Source organism: Salmo salar, chromosome ssa13 (genome assembly GCF_905237065.1).
Source record: "Salmo salar chromosome ssa13, Ssal_v3.1, whole genome shotgun sequence".
NCBI lineage: Eukaryota > Metazoa > Chordata > Actinopteri > Salmoniformes > Salmonidae > Salmo > Salmo salar.
Genome location: NC_059454.1, coordinates 44224290 through 44238361, shown reverse-complemented (window position 1 = coordinate 44238361; position 14072 = coordinate 44224290). Strand labels below are relative to the sequence as shown.

Here is a 14072-nt window from a genome sequence, read left to right as displayed (position 1 = left end):
CTTTCTATTCAGGTTATAGCCAGTTTGCGCTGTTCTGTGAAGGGAGTAGTACACAGCGTCGTATGAGATCTTCAGTTTCTTGGCAATTTGTCGCATGGAATAGCCTTCATTTCTCAGAACAAGAATATACTGACGAGTTTCAGAAGAAGGTTCTTTGTTTCTGGCCATTTTGAGCCTGTAATCGAACCCACAAACGCTGATGCTCCAGATACTCAACTAGTCTAAAGAAGGACAGTTTAATTGCTTCTTTAATCAGGATCACAGTTTTCAGCTGTGCTAACATAATTGCAAAAGGGTTCTCTAATGATCAATTGGCCTTTTAAAATGATAAACTTGGATTAGCTAACACAACGTGCCATTGGAACACAGGAGTGATGGTTGCTGATAAAAAATGTGCTTTCCTTTAAAAAACAAGACCATTTCTAAGTGACCCTGTACTTTTGAACTGTAGTGTATATAATAGGTGGTGTCAGAGGAAAGCCCATAAAATTGTCAGAGACTCCAGTCGCCCAAGTCATAGACTCTTTTCTTTTTCCGTATGGCAAGCGGTACCAGAGCGCGAAATCTAGGACCAAAAGGCTTCTACCAACCAAGCCATAAGAATGCTGAACAACTAATCAAATGGCCACCGGACTATTTACATTGACCCCCCTGTACTTGCTGTTTATCTATGCATAGTCAATTCACCTATCTACATGTACAAATTACCTCAACTAACCTGTAACCCCGCACACTGACTAGGTACCGGTACCCCCTGTATATAGCCCTGTTATTGTTATGTTATTGTGTTACTTTTTATTAATTTTCACTTTAGTTTATTTGGTAAATATTTTCTTAACTCTTCTTGAACAGCACTGTTGGTTAAGGGCTTGTAAGCAAGCATTTCACGGTAAGGTCTACACTTGTTGTATTTGGCGCATGTGACAAAGTTTGATTTGATTTGCAAATCTTATACAGTCTGATTCACACTGATAATCATTTGAGATGGTAGGCCACATGTCAGGCCATCTGGTGTCATACAAATGAAGTTACGTTAAACTGTACATTTACAATTCTACTTTAATGCTCATTTAGGACTCACTAGCTACTGAATGATATCAAATCAGCATATAGTTATCCATTGTACACGGTTGTACTATCTCTAGAGCACCACAAGGGGGAGCACAAGCTGTATGACTCGATCGATATACCCTGTTTTGGGTGCAGCCTGGCCGCTAGTATGTGAGAGATCACGTGACTGCTCATTGCCATTGGTGAGCTCTCCCCATTATGGCGGAGAATGGATTGTCTCTTCTATTCAAATTCATGTTTTGTGTCTTGAAGCTGGTATTTTAACCCAGAATAGATTTCGTTTTACTTAAAGCACACTTCGTTTTACTTAAACCACACTTCGTTTCGAGTCATGGCGGACCGTGGCGTGGATTTCTCTGGTATACCGAAAGAGCTTCGAGACCATTTGGCAGAGTTGGAATTGGAGCTATCGGAAGGTAAGGAGGGTGACGAGGGGATGAGGCTAGCAAGCTAGAAGAGTGAATTCAAATTCACCCCATGTAGTTAACGTTAGATAGATAGCCGCCACTGGTGTCTATCCAATTAGCGCTATGTATTATGTATCTCTTTGAGTAGACATGGCAAATTGCAACATTTGAACGTATTGTAGCCATACACAATCGTATTCTGCCAATGTCTGGCCAGCTAGCAACCCTTTTCTGCTAGCATTGCATTGACAGACAGCAGAAAGAGAATGGCTCAACCCCTGTGGCCATGGGCTCTCTAGTCTGTGACTCAACGTAGACAAGTACGAGACAATCCAGGTTCAATCATTTCATAGCTGTTTTATTTGTAAAGCCATTGATTCATCTGTAACTATGTAGATAAATACTAATATACTATATCGTTTGTGGTTTAATGTCAAAGCCAAACTTGTCAGAATCATCTGGCTATGACAGCTTGGTTTTAGCCAAAGCCTTTGTCTTTAGCAATCATGAGTCTTCTTGACCATCAATTCAGGGTTGGCGTCAAGAACCAGTATTTTTCCAGTATTAACCAGAGACTGGCGGTACCAGTCAGTGGATTTAGTAGTGTAATGTTGGGTTTTCAGTTGGTTAATTCTGCATTGCACAACCTGCGACTCAATGTGTGGGTTTATGACGGGAAGAATTGGAGATTACTAACCACAACAGCCATTGAAATGAAACATCAGTACTGATACTCATCACATATCATAAATGCACCTGTAGCCAGTCTAGGCTATATTATGTTGGTATGACAGGATGTGACATCATACGGTCCTCTGCATGGCTTGACCAGGTAGGTTAACCTTTGGACACCAATGACATTTAGGCTTCATCGTTTGCTGAGGCACACTCAATATTAGCTTGAGCTGTGTGTTTGTTGTGGTGGGGATGTGTGTGTGTTTGTGTGTGTACACATGTGGCACATGCCCATCTCCCTCCCTCCTCTCTCAAACAGCTGCAACCCGGGGTATGACAGAATGGTGTTAAACATTTAATTAAACGGAATCGGCACTGTGCTAATCGACCGGTTGATTGGAGAAGGCCCTGATTTACGGTGGTGTGCCGCACGAGTTATGCAACTTCTGATGGTCACACCCATATTGATCAGGCCACACCTCACCGCACCCACCAAACGGGAGGAAGAATGGCTCGCGCCGTTTTAGGGTAATGTGTCATTCAGTACAAACTGCCACGCGACATAGGAAACGTTGAACCGAACTGAATGCAGCCCTGGTCTCCTCCCTGACACCAGGGCAACGTTCAGAAGTCAGATGTTATGGAACGTTACCAATAGAAATGTCATGAATGTAGTTGGCATGATTCCTTTTTCTACATGTCAGACAAACAAGTTTGTTCTATGTAACATTCTATCTGCACGTTACACGTTGTGCCCTGCTCAACGTGCCCCTGGGGTCTGTTCAGAAGGGTGCAACGTTTCAGAATGTTTACATATAAATATAAGCCATTGAGTAGTACAACAGATATGAATGTCTGTCAGGTAGAGGGTTGGAAGCGTGTCAGCTCTAGCCTATCTGCAACGTTCAATCTGACCGTTACACTTCACTGAAAACATCCCTGGGCTGAATGCATTCAGCTGGAGAAGCTTGCTCGCTCCATCACCTAACCAACTGATTTCTGGATTGGGATTGATCATTAGAAAGATAGCCCTTCAGATTGTGTAATAAAGGAGTGATAACATGGTAATAAAGTGGAAAGTAGAGACTAGAGGTCATTAACATGTTTCACATCAATCATTCCATCCAGACTCTTTTTAGATGCAGCCCCTTGAACTACCATTCTAGCCCAGATTCCGTAGGCTAGCCTGTGTGACACACACCACCCCTGTGACAGTAGCTAATCTACTCTGGAGTGTGATTCAAGGGACAAGCGTCTAAAAAAGAGTGACATGCACAACCATATTTTGTCCCCTGCTCATTACAAACGACACCACAGAACCGAGTCGGAGCGGAAATGCCTGTTGTTGGGTTGCTTAGATGAGAACAGAGGCAAGCCAAGTGGCCTCTTAAATAACAATCCAGTTCTCTGTGTGTGTGTGTGTGTGCGTGCGCGAGCAAAGCCCCCAGTGACCAGTGAGGACACAATGCGCCTCATTCAGCTGGTCACGGCCATGGTGGCATTTAGTAGGCCATTCAACTAAACTCTTTAGCGGTGTCCCAATTGACACCCTATTCCCTTTATAGTGCACTACTTTTGACCAGGGTAGTGCACTGTATAGGGAATAGGGTGCCTTTTGGGACGCAGCTCTGAGTGCTGCGGTAGAAATGAGCTGCTCTCATACAAAGGGAGGGGAGGGGTCGGACATAGTTGGTTCGGATGATGTAGTGTACTGTGTGGGTTCAAAGCCCCCCCTGTGTTGTTGTGTTAGCGTTCAGCCAGGGGTGACTCGACGTGACTCACCCGTCCTAGGTAACTAACTGCTGGTTCTCCTCATTGGTAGTTGAGAAATGTCCGTCCGTCCTTTAAAGTTTACAGAAGCATTTGGCTATTTTCTGCTTTGAGGCATTTGCTTTCGTCAGCAAGGGTTCACTGAGTTTGCTTATGAATGATACAGATTATTCGGGGTGTTTTTGATATTTGAATTAGTTTTTTGTCGGTTGCTGCTTTCATATTGTTCGATAGGAAACCGTATTTTTTTTTACATTTCCTCTTGAGTGTTTTCTGGAACATAATGTGGCATGAGTGCCTGTGTGTGGGTGTGTGCATCGGCGTGTATACAGTATGATGAGGTCCTGCCCTACGTACTTACTGACTTTGCCTGCTGCTGTGGCCAGTGTGTGATTGGGAGTCCAGATTATTGCCAGTTGCTTCCTATCTAGGCCAGCCAGCCATTTGTGCCCTATCTGAGTCATTTATCCAGTGGGTCAGGCAGCACAGCAGAGGAACGGCATCTAAAAAGGCCCAGTCTGAGAAATAAGGGCATCTGCAGCAGCGCTGTGCTACGCTGTTATCCAGCCGTTAGTGGCAGCCAGCAGACCTATAGGTTCAAGTAAGTAGGCCTATTTGTTTTTCTTTCAAAAGCTTTGAGCTGTGCTCGATTTGAGCTCGCCCTGGCGCAAGGTAACCAACAGAATAGTCCCAAAAGTGCAACGCAAACCTCGCCCAAAGCTTAAAGTATTTGAAAGAATTTGAATCCTATTTGAACCCCAGTGATATCTGATGCTATCATCCACCAACTGCACCCATTAGTGACAGCACTGTAGATAGGAGATGGAGAGAAAGAATATGGCAGATCCTTCAAGGTCCAATGCAGCCATTTTTATCTCAATGTCAAATAATTTGTGGGTAACAATTGTTTTCAATTAAAGTGGTCAAAAAGAAACAAAAATAGCTTCTTAGCAAAGAGCAATTTCTCAAGCAAGGATTTTGATGAACTCTCTGGGAGTGTTCTGAGTGGGGAGGGAAAAACTGAACTAGCTGTTATTGGCAGAGAGGTTTGGATCTCATTCTTATTGGTCTAAAAAGGGAAATTCCACAGTAACGGAATTGTGCTGAGACTCAGAATGTTCCCTTAAAATGTATGCCAAACAAAAACCATAGATTTCAAAGTTGAACAAACCATACAACTCTATGCAGAAGGACTACTTTTAGTAATTTGCTGGTTGTGGTTGTGTCCACTTTTTCCAATAACTCTGTGCTCTGAATTGATATTCAAAGATGTCTGCAGAGACAATGGGGTGTCATCTATGACATGGCACCTTGACCTTGAAAATGTATTTTGGTTATTGAATAGTAAGTGAAGTGGATTTATATTGTGGGTCCCTGATCTGTACTACACAGAAATGCATAATTATGGAAATGAATGTCATTCTCTTCATGGTGATGTATCCTAAATAGGTACACAAAATATGCAATATCCACCTTGCATATTTGGATATGCTTCACACTGGCTATTATTTTAATGAGCTCTGCTCCCAAACACGACCAAATTAGGTTTGTCCTGAACGGACTAAATCTGAACCAATCATAGACGTCTATGTTTCACAAGTTTGGACAGCAGAGTAGAGTATAGTACAATACAGTACATTATAGTGTACTCCACTAGTGTGCTCTACGGTGTACTTTTCTGTACTGTACTATACTCTACTGTACTGTGCTGTCCAAACTTGTCAACCCAACTGTTGTGTGTGACTACTATGATTTCCCATTGCAGCCAATTGATTTGATAATGGAATTTCCAGTTTTAATCACTTAATAACTCATGAATAAAACTGATTTCAGTAAAAAAAAAAAAACACTGCCTTAGACCGCTGCGCCACTTGGGAACCCCACTCGGGAGTGTTTAACATTATTTTTTAATGACTACCCTCACGTATACAATTATCTGTAAGGTCCTTCAGTCGAGCAGTGAATTTCAAACACAGATTCGACCACAAAGACCAGGGAGGTTTTCCAATGCCTCGCAAAGAAGGGCACCTTTTGGTAGAAGGGTATGAATAAAAAAGCAGACATTGAATATCCCTTTGAGCATGGTGAAGTTATTCATTACACTTTGGATGGTGTATCAATACTCCCATTCACTACAAAGATACCGGCGTCCTTCCTAACTCAGTTGCCTGAGAGGAAGGAAACAGCTCAGGGATTTCACCATGAGGCAAATGGTGACTTTAAAACAATTACAGAGTTGAATGGCTGTGATAGGAGAGAACTGATGGACCAACAACAGAATGAAAAGAAGGAAGCCTGCACAGAATAAAAATATTCAAAAACATGCATCCTGTTTGCAACAAGGTACTAAAGTAATACTGCAAAAATGTGGCAAAGCAATTACCTTTTTGTCCTGAATACAAAGTGTTATGTTTGGGGAAAATACAACACATTAATGAGTATCACTCTCCATATTATCAAGCATAGTGGTGGCTGCATCATGTTATGGGTATGCTTGTCATCATTAAGGACTGGGGAGTGTTTCAGAATTAAAAAAATAAACGGAATGGAGCTAAGCATAGGCAAAATCCTAGAGGAAACCTGGTTGTCTACTTTCCACCAGACACTGGGAGTTAAATTCAACTTTCAGGAGGACAATAACCTAAAACACAAGGCCAAATCTACACTGGAGTTGCTTACGAAGAAGACAGTGAATGTTCCTGAGTGGCCGAGTTAGTTGTGACTTAAATTTGCTTAAATCTATGGCAAGCCCTGAAAATGGTTGTCTAGCAATGATCAACAACCAATTTTACAGGACTTGAAGAATTTTAAGAACAATAATGCGCAAGTGTTGCACAATCCAGGTGTGGAAAGCTCTTAGAGACTTGCCGAGAAAGACTCACAGCTGTAATCGCTGCCAAAGGTGATTCTAACATGTATTGACTCAGGGGGTTGAATCCTTATATTATTATTTATTTATTTAACCTTTTATTTATCTAGTCAAGTCAGTTAATAACAAATTCTTATTTAGAATGACGGCCACACCTGGACGACGCTGGGCCAATTCTGCGCCGCCCTATGGGACTCCCAATCACGGCCGGTTGTGATACAGCCTGGATTCGAACCAGGGTGTCTGTAGTGACGCCTCTAGCACTGATCTAATCAAGATATATATTTATTTTTATTTGTTACAATTTTTTCGTCCACTGAGTATTTTGTGTAGACAATTAAATCAATTTGAATCCCACTTTGTAACACAACAAAATGTGGAAAAGGTGAAGGGGTATGAATACTTTCTGAAGGCAATGTATCTTAAAGATATGTGGGTTTTGGGGTAATGGTATTTTTAGGCACAATACAATGTTTCTTACAGAAGGCCAAGAAAATTCTTCCAAACAAAATATGTGTTGCTATTAATTGGGAGGGGTCTTGTATTTCTAATACCCTTTCCTGGCCTTTTTCTGGTAGGTGTTTTCTAACTCGCCTTTTCCATCTGTTTGACCAGAAATCATTTTCACCACATCACAGTATTATTCCAACCTCATAGTGTGGAAATGTATATAAAACACATGAAAATCCCATTTGACTGCATAGGGCCTTTAACTTCCCCTTCCTTCTTGTTGTTGCCTCATTCACACCAGGGGAACATGGTAGTGGTGAAAATGAGGTGCAACTCCATATGATATGTGCCTCTGTTTATGCCAGGGGAACTGAGCAGCAGTTAACGACTTCGGTGAACCCCCCCCCCCCAAAAAAAAATATTATTGCGTTTTAGTGTGTTGCACTTGCATCTGAGTCACATGATATTGAACCAAAGACACAGATGGTTCCTGCCCTTTTGAGATTCTCTCTGCTGTTTACAGAACAACCGGTGCTGTGAGATTAGGATACCAGGACCTGCTTAGACAAAGCAATTGTAGCAGTAGAGCAAAGGATAGCAATATATGGGAGAATGAATGACTACAGTGTTGCCGTTATGAGTACACGATGCATGGAATGCTAATGCGTAAATGTATGAAAGCGTGCATTTCTTCTTTTAAATGTATGTAGTTCTGTCCTTGTGCCGTGCTTGTCTGTTCATGTCACGTTTTACGTGGACCCCAGGAAGAGTAGCTGCTCTTTTCCTAAGAAATACTAAGTTGTCTGAACTGAACTGTGGACGACGTGGATGGGATTGCGCCTACAGTAAAGTAGCATGCTGTTCTATGTGCATGCCTGCCAGGGCCTTAGAGGGATTCAGTTGAGAGAGACGACAAGCTTGTGACTGACAGACACTTCCTTCCGCTTGTTTTAGAACAGCCGATGAGCCGTTGTGTTGCATGTATGGTGGAGAAGGGATGGTTTGAGTCTGGCCAGGGACGGGAACATGGGTTTTAAAGCTGAGCCACGCCAGCACGTCTAGCTTGAATCTCAGCCAATCATCCCTCTCCTCTGTCTAGGGGCTTTAGACTCCGCTGACCATGATACACTGAGCCTTGACTCTTGTACCAGATGTTTGTTTGAAACAAGCACTTGCTGTCAGTCTACTTTTACAGTAGAGCTTTTTTTGGACCAAACACTTGTTGTGAGTACATAGGCCATACAGTATTCAGGCTGCATCTGTGACTTGTGTTTTGAGCCAAGTCTAATGGAGAAGAGAGAGCAGGGCAGCATCTCCTTAACTCATTATTTGTTAGGCTAGGCTATATAACGACTTAGTCCAAACAGCTTGTGGGCTGTGAATAGTTAATGATGTCTCCCATCCCATGGTTCTCCTTTAGGATGGACCAAGGGCTGTGTTCCCTTCACTCCTTCAGGGCTGAATGAATAATTCACATGCTCTCATTAAACACCAGGAGACAAGGCTGTCACCACTCGGCCTCTGTCCCAGGAGGTAGGTGTGTGTCATCCTACTCCACAGTTAAGAGTTGAGGCGTATGTGACAACGACCTGGGTGGTGTTCAGTTGGCATGAAAGGAGAGAGGGTAGGAAGAGAGAGGGTAGAGGGTTGAGTACTACCTGAATGAATCCCATAAGAAATGTTTTTTTTTTTTTACGACCCTATAGAACAGTGCTCGCATCCTAATATCGTTACTAACTTGTATTATAAGTCACCATTTTAGCCTAATGGCGAACGCGCATGAAGATTTGAATTCCAGTATGTCGTCGTCGTTTTAGCACCATCCACTGAGTTTTTTTAAAACGACGCCGCGCAATATGGTTCAGTGTTCCAATAAACCAGCAAAAATCTACTTGGTTTTGTAATTGCCGGCGTCTTCAAGCTAAAATTGGGATCATGTATACTCTGCTAATGACCATACAAAGAAAGAGTAACGAGAGCAATGTACAATACAGGCGAACATAGTAATCTGTGGTAAGTGCATGGGGGCCGTCATCTTTATGCACCTTCGCTATTGTACACTGGCATGTTGGGTTTTGAGTTGAGGGTGAACATGTACAGGATATTAGGCCTGCTCCAGATGCTGCCTCAGACAGGAGATATTGTCTGATAAAGCATGACTTTTGACAGGTCTACAGACATGGTCAGGGCTCTAAAGTGTGACCAATTTGGTCGCATATGCAACTAAATAATTTGCTGTGCAACCAGGAGTTTTATTTTGGGAGCACTGTGACTATGAACAAAAATTCTCCTAGATAATAATTGTATTGTAACGACCCTGGGTTTATAAGCGCGGAAGTCGACTCTGCCGTTCGAGCATGCTTTTGTGGCACAGTCGATAGCACGCCGGAACCTCGGGCCAGAAGGTCAAGGGTTCGAGACCCGCTCCCTGCCTGCTTCATTACAGTATTCATGATACGTTTTCACGCTGTAGCGTTGTTTCCGAGTGCCCTAAAGAAACAAGTGGTTGCACCACTACTACAGCGAAAACGGCTTGCCTTCTAGCCCAACCAAGGCAAAGGTTCTGACCCATATTACCGGGACCACATTTTACATTCATAAACCATGTTGTGTGCAGTTCTAAAACTTTACGCATCTCAAAGTCGTTAACCATTTGTTTACACTGTTCAGTTATGTTCCCTCATTGGCTAGCTAGCTAGCTAACAACCTACTAACTCGACCAGTAATATGCAAACATTTGGGAGCACGTTTTTTTTTTAAAGAGACGGTGTACAATTTGCAATGTAATGCATCTCAATAGGAATATAGTACTTTTACACAATGTCGAAACCTGATGTTCCAAAAATGACTTTGTAAGTTCAATGACAGGTATTTTGTGTCAACATTTTAGCTTTTATACTAAACTCGTGTGTTTATACTGTTCCATATTTGTTTATAGGGCACAACATGTGCTTTGAAAGTAGCTAGAATTCATTCAGGTCCAATATAGGCTGTATCTCAATCAATTTAATACCTCTTATTTTCTGGTGCTCCTAAATTTCATGTGGCGCTCCTAACTTTTTAAAGGTAGGAGTACCAGTGCTACCAATGAAAAATGATCATTTAGAGCCCTGGACATGGTGTGTATATATATTCTCACTGTTAAACCATGCATGAAGTTAGCATTAGGGGCATTACTCAATGCAATTAGGATCAGCGTCCACCCCTTCAGGGGCGACGCTGTCAGTCACAGCATAGCAGAGCGAGAGAACCTGTTCAGTGCTCCAGTTACCGTAGGGCTGTTTATGTGTTACTGTGAGTGGGATGCACCTCTTTCACATTAAAGCTATGATTCATAGAGCTATGACGGGTGGTTATAGGGGGCCTTGAGAAGTTGGGTGATTCACTCTCAAGTTCATTTCTCAAGGACAGACACACCTAACATAAATCGGATGTGACGACTAACAAGGACAATTTATTTTTTCTTCTTCTCTGGTGCCCTTATTTTTCAGCACTGGTCATTTGGACAAATCACGATTTCGCAGGTGATCGCATCTTTCAGAAGCGGAGGCAACATTTGGCCCATCAGAGAGAGCGGGTTGGAGCTACCGTCCTGCTTCAGCTCCTCGTTCTAGTATCTTTTCCAACACGTCTGCCCACAGAACTTAATCGAGCATCCGATGCAATTCCGAAAGATTTTAGTTCTGGGTTTCCAAGATTACTCTCAAGTCACAACAACAAGCCAAGGCACTTGTAGTTCATGTCACCGGACAGACCTGAAATCGAGGATACGTGGTGGTGTTGTGCTGCTGAAGCACCACTGTTACACAGAGCTGCTTTACTAAACTGCCTGGGAGTCAGTCAGCCAGCCTTTGTCAGAGGCCCACCGGATTCTCATAGACATGTGCTAACACCTACCACCACATGCCAGTCACTCACTCACACCCAGTCGTTACAAGTTACAACTCTATCATCACACTGAAGCAGCAGACAAGATGGGCGTTGGTACTAAAATACAACTGTCACTTTCTCTGATTTACAGCTCTCAGATAGGAGGATCAGTGTGACAATGTCTCCATAGACATAGAGCAGTATTCCTCACGCTTGGTCCTTGAGCGCTACAGGGTGTGCAGGGTTTTATTCCAGCCCAGTATTTAGCCTACACAACGGACTTACATTGAACTGATCAAGACTAGGATCAGTTGAATCAGGTGTTTTTAGTGCTAGGCTAGAATAAAAGCCTGCACACCTTGTGACTCTCTCAAGGGCCTAGAGACAGGAACACTGCTCTACAGCCTTGGTGTCTTTGCCTGGGTCGTGTTCATTATGACACACTGTAACGAAACGTGCAACGGACCCTGAAAACCAGTGCTTCTTATTGGACAACTCCAGTTAGTCCCTCCCTGATCCAGTCTGTTTTGTTCCAATTGGTGCCGAATGAACACGATCCTGTTGTCAAAATGTGCTAACCGATAATGTTCTTGTTCTGGAGTCTGGAATCTTCCCCTCCAGCCCCATGTTATCCATGGCAACCATGTGACTGTTGGTGATGTTGGAGAATGCTGTTCTCACTAAATATAGGACCAAATAAACCTGGCGAGACGACAAATTCACTTTCATGGCTGAGCAGGAGGAAAACAAGCCACTCTTTGACACCACTTCACAAAAGTAGGGCCCCCTTAGAGGCTCCATGTAGGAGTCAGTAAGGCAGGCATATTTGTTTGTCCGTTTCTCTTTCTTTCTCTCTCTCTCTTCTCTCTTCGCTCTCTCTCTCTCTTCTTCTCCTGTGCCCTGCTTGCACAGCCAAAGCAGAATGGTTTGTTGACACTGTTTCACACTGTCAGTCTAACTAACTGCTTGACTTGGCTGCCATATGTGAGTCACTGTTACACACACATGGCCTACCGACATTGGCCTACCGACATGGCCTACTGACTGCCTTATTGCTACAGGGACATATTATCTCTCTCTCTCTCAATCTCTCTCTCTCTCTCTCATCTCTTATCAACTCATTGTCTGTGGTATTTGACCTACACTCATGAGATCAAGTTGGAGTGTTATGATAAAGAACTTGATTAATGATGTCATTTTGATGAAAAAGACCAGATTCTGTCGGTCTGTCTGTGTATGATTATGAACTGAGCAGCAACTTCAAACAAGTTGTTTGACTTTGGATAAATCTATATTTAGTCTCTCAGTAACGTTTTAGCATTCTAGTCTTGTCCTCATTCTCCCAGTGTCCTCTCTCTTCAATCTTTCATCTCTCCCTCCCTCTTTCTTCACCCCCCCCCTCGTCTCTCGGTCTCTCTTTATAACAGTAGGCTAGGCTCTCTGGATGTGGTTGTTAGACTGTGGATTGTTTGGACAGGGTGTGGAGAGCACTGAACATTTTCTAAGCAGTTGGTCACTTTCTAAATATAAAACAAGCTCATGGGTTTAACCAGAGCCGATTTTTGATAGTGGGCAACATAGTTTGATACGTTACTGGACTGTGTGGTGGGTGGTATGTGTAAAGGAATCCCGTGGTGCCTGATCTCTTTCTAAATCCCTGTGGACGTATGGTCTGTTACTGGGTTTGTTAAATTTCATGGATATGTCATGGGATTTAGGGCTGATGTGATAGGGGGCATAGTTCTGTACAGTATCAGAGCTGTCTCTGGTATGTGTAGCCTATGTCCCTGGGGGAAATCTTTAGGAATCTAGTTGTTGGTGGTCATTTCAACAATTGTTTATATCTTTCTAGTGCAGGCTATGTCCCTGCCTTGGTTGATTTCAACAAAGTTGTGTCTGTCTTAATCCCTATGGACTGATTTTCCGTTACTTTGTTTGTGAGAATTCACAGTCCTCAGGAAACCCTCCCACCCTCCCACTGATCCTTATAAGTTGTGTTTGTCTCAGAGCTGTGTGTGTGTGTGTGTGTGTGTGTGTGTGTGTGTGGACCCCTTAATTCAGCTCTCTAGAGAAAAGCCAGAACAAAGGGTATGAAAACACTGAATGGGTGTGGTTTAAAAAGTCAGGAAAAGTTCAGTTGGCTGTAATAAGCTCTACATCAAGGTCTGTTAGACATTTATTGGTTTGAGGCTATCATTGTATAGGCTTATACCAACTGCAGCCTATAGCAACTGTGTAACAACAACTGAATAACATTGAACTATACCTTAGAGCAGTGGTTCCCAAACTTTTATAGTCCCGTACCTCTTCAAACATTCAACCCCCAGCTGCATACCCCCTCTAGCACCAGGGTCAGCACACTCTCAAATGTTGTTTTTTGCCATCATTGTAAGCCTGCCACACACACACACTATACGATACATTTATTAAACATACGAAAGAGTGAGTTTTTGTTACAACCCGGCTCGTGGGAAGTGACAAAGAGCTCTTATAGGACCAGGGCACAAATAAAAAATATAATAAAAATCAATAATTTTGCTCTTTATTTAGCCATCTTACATATAAAACCTTATTTGTTCATCAAAAATTGTGAATAACTCACCACAGGTTAATGAGAAGGGTGTGCTTGAAAGGATGCTCAAAACTCTGCAATCTTGGGTTGTATTGGAGGGAGGCTCAGTCTTAAATAATTTTCCACCTACAGTCTGTGCCTGTATTTAGTTTTCATGCTAGTGAGAGCCGAGAATCCACTCTCAGTTAGGTACGTGGTTGCAAAGGGCATCAGTGTCTTAACAGCGAGAGATGGCAAGGCAAGAAACTCTGAGCGCAGCCCTGTCCAGAAATCTGTCAGTGGCTTCTGATTAAATTAAATTTTCACAGAACCGCTTGTTGCAATTTCGTTGAGGCTCTCTTGTTCAGATATCGGTAAGTGGACTGGAGGCAGGGCATAAAAGGAATAA

The 14072-nt window shown here is 42.8% G+C and overlaps 1 protein-coding gene across 2 annotated transcripts in view; it reads left to right on the top strand.

The window, feature by feature from the left end:
- Window positions 1-1236: 1236 nt before the first annotated feature.
- The window catches only part of dip2ba (disco-interacting protein 2 homolog Ba), an 82566-nt gene continuing 69730 nt past the window's right edge, over window positions 1237-14072 (top strand). For both annotated transcript variants that reach the window (XM_014135744.2, XM_014135743.2), the window contains exon 1: window positions 1237-1487. In XM_014135744.2, coding sequence (XP_013991219.1) covers window positions 1403-1487 — 85 coding nt within the window. In that variant the 5' untranslated portion in view covers window positions 1237-1402. The remainder of the gene's footprint in view (window positions 1488-14072) is intronic.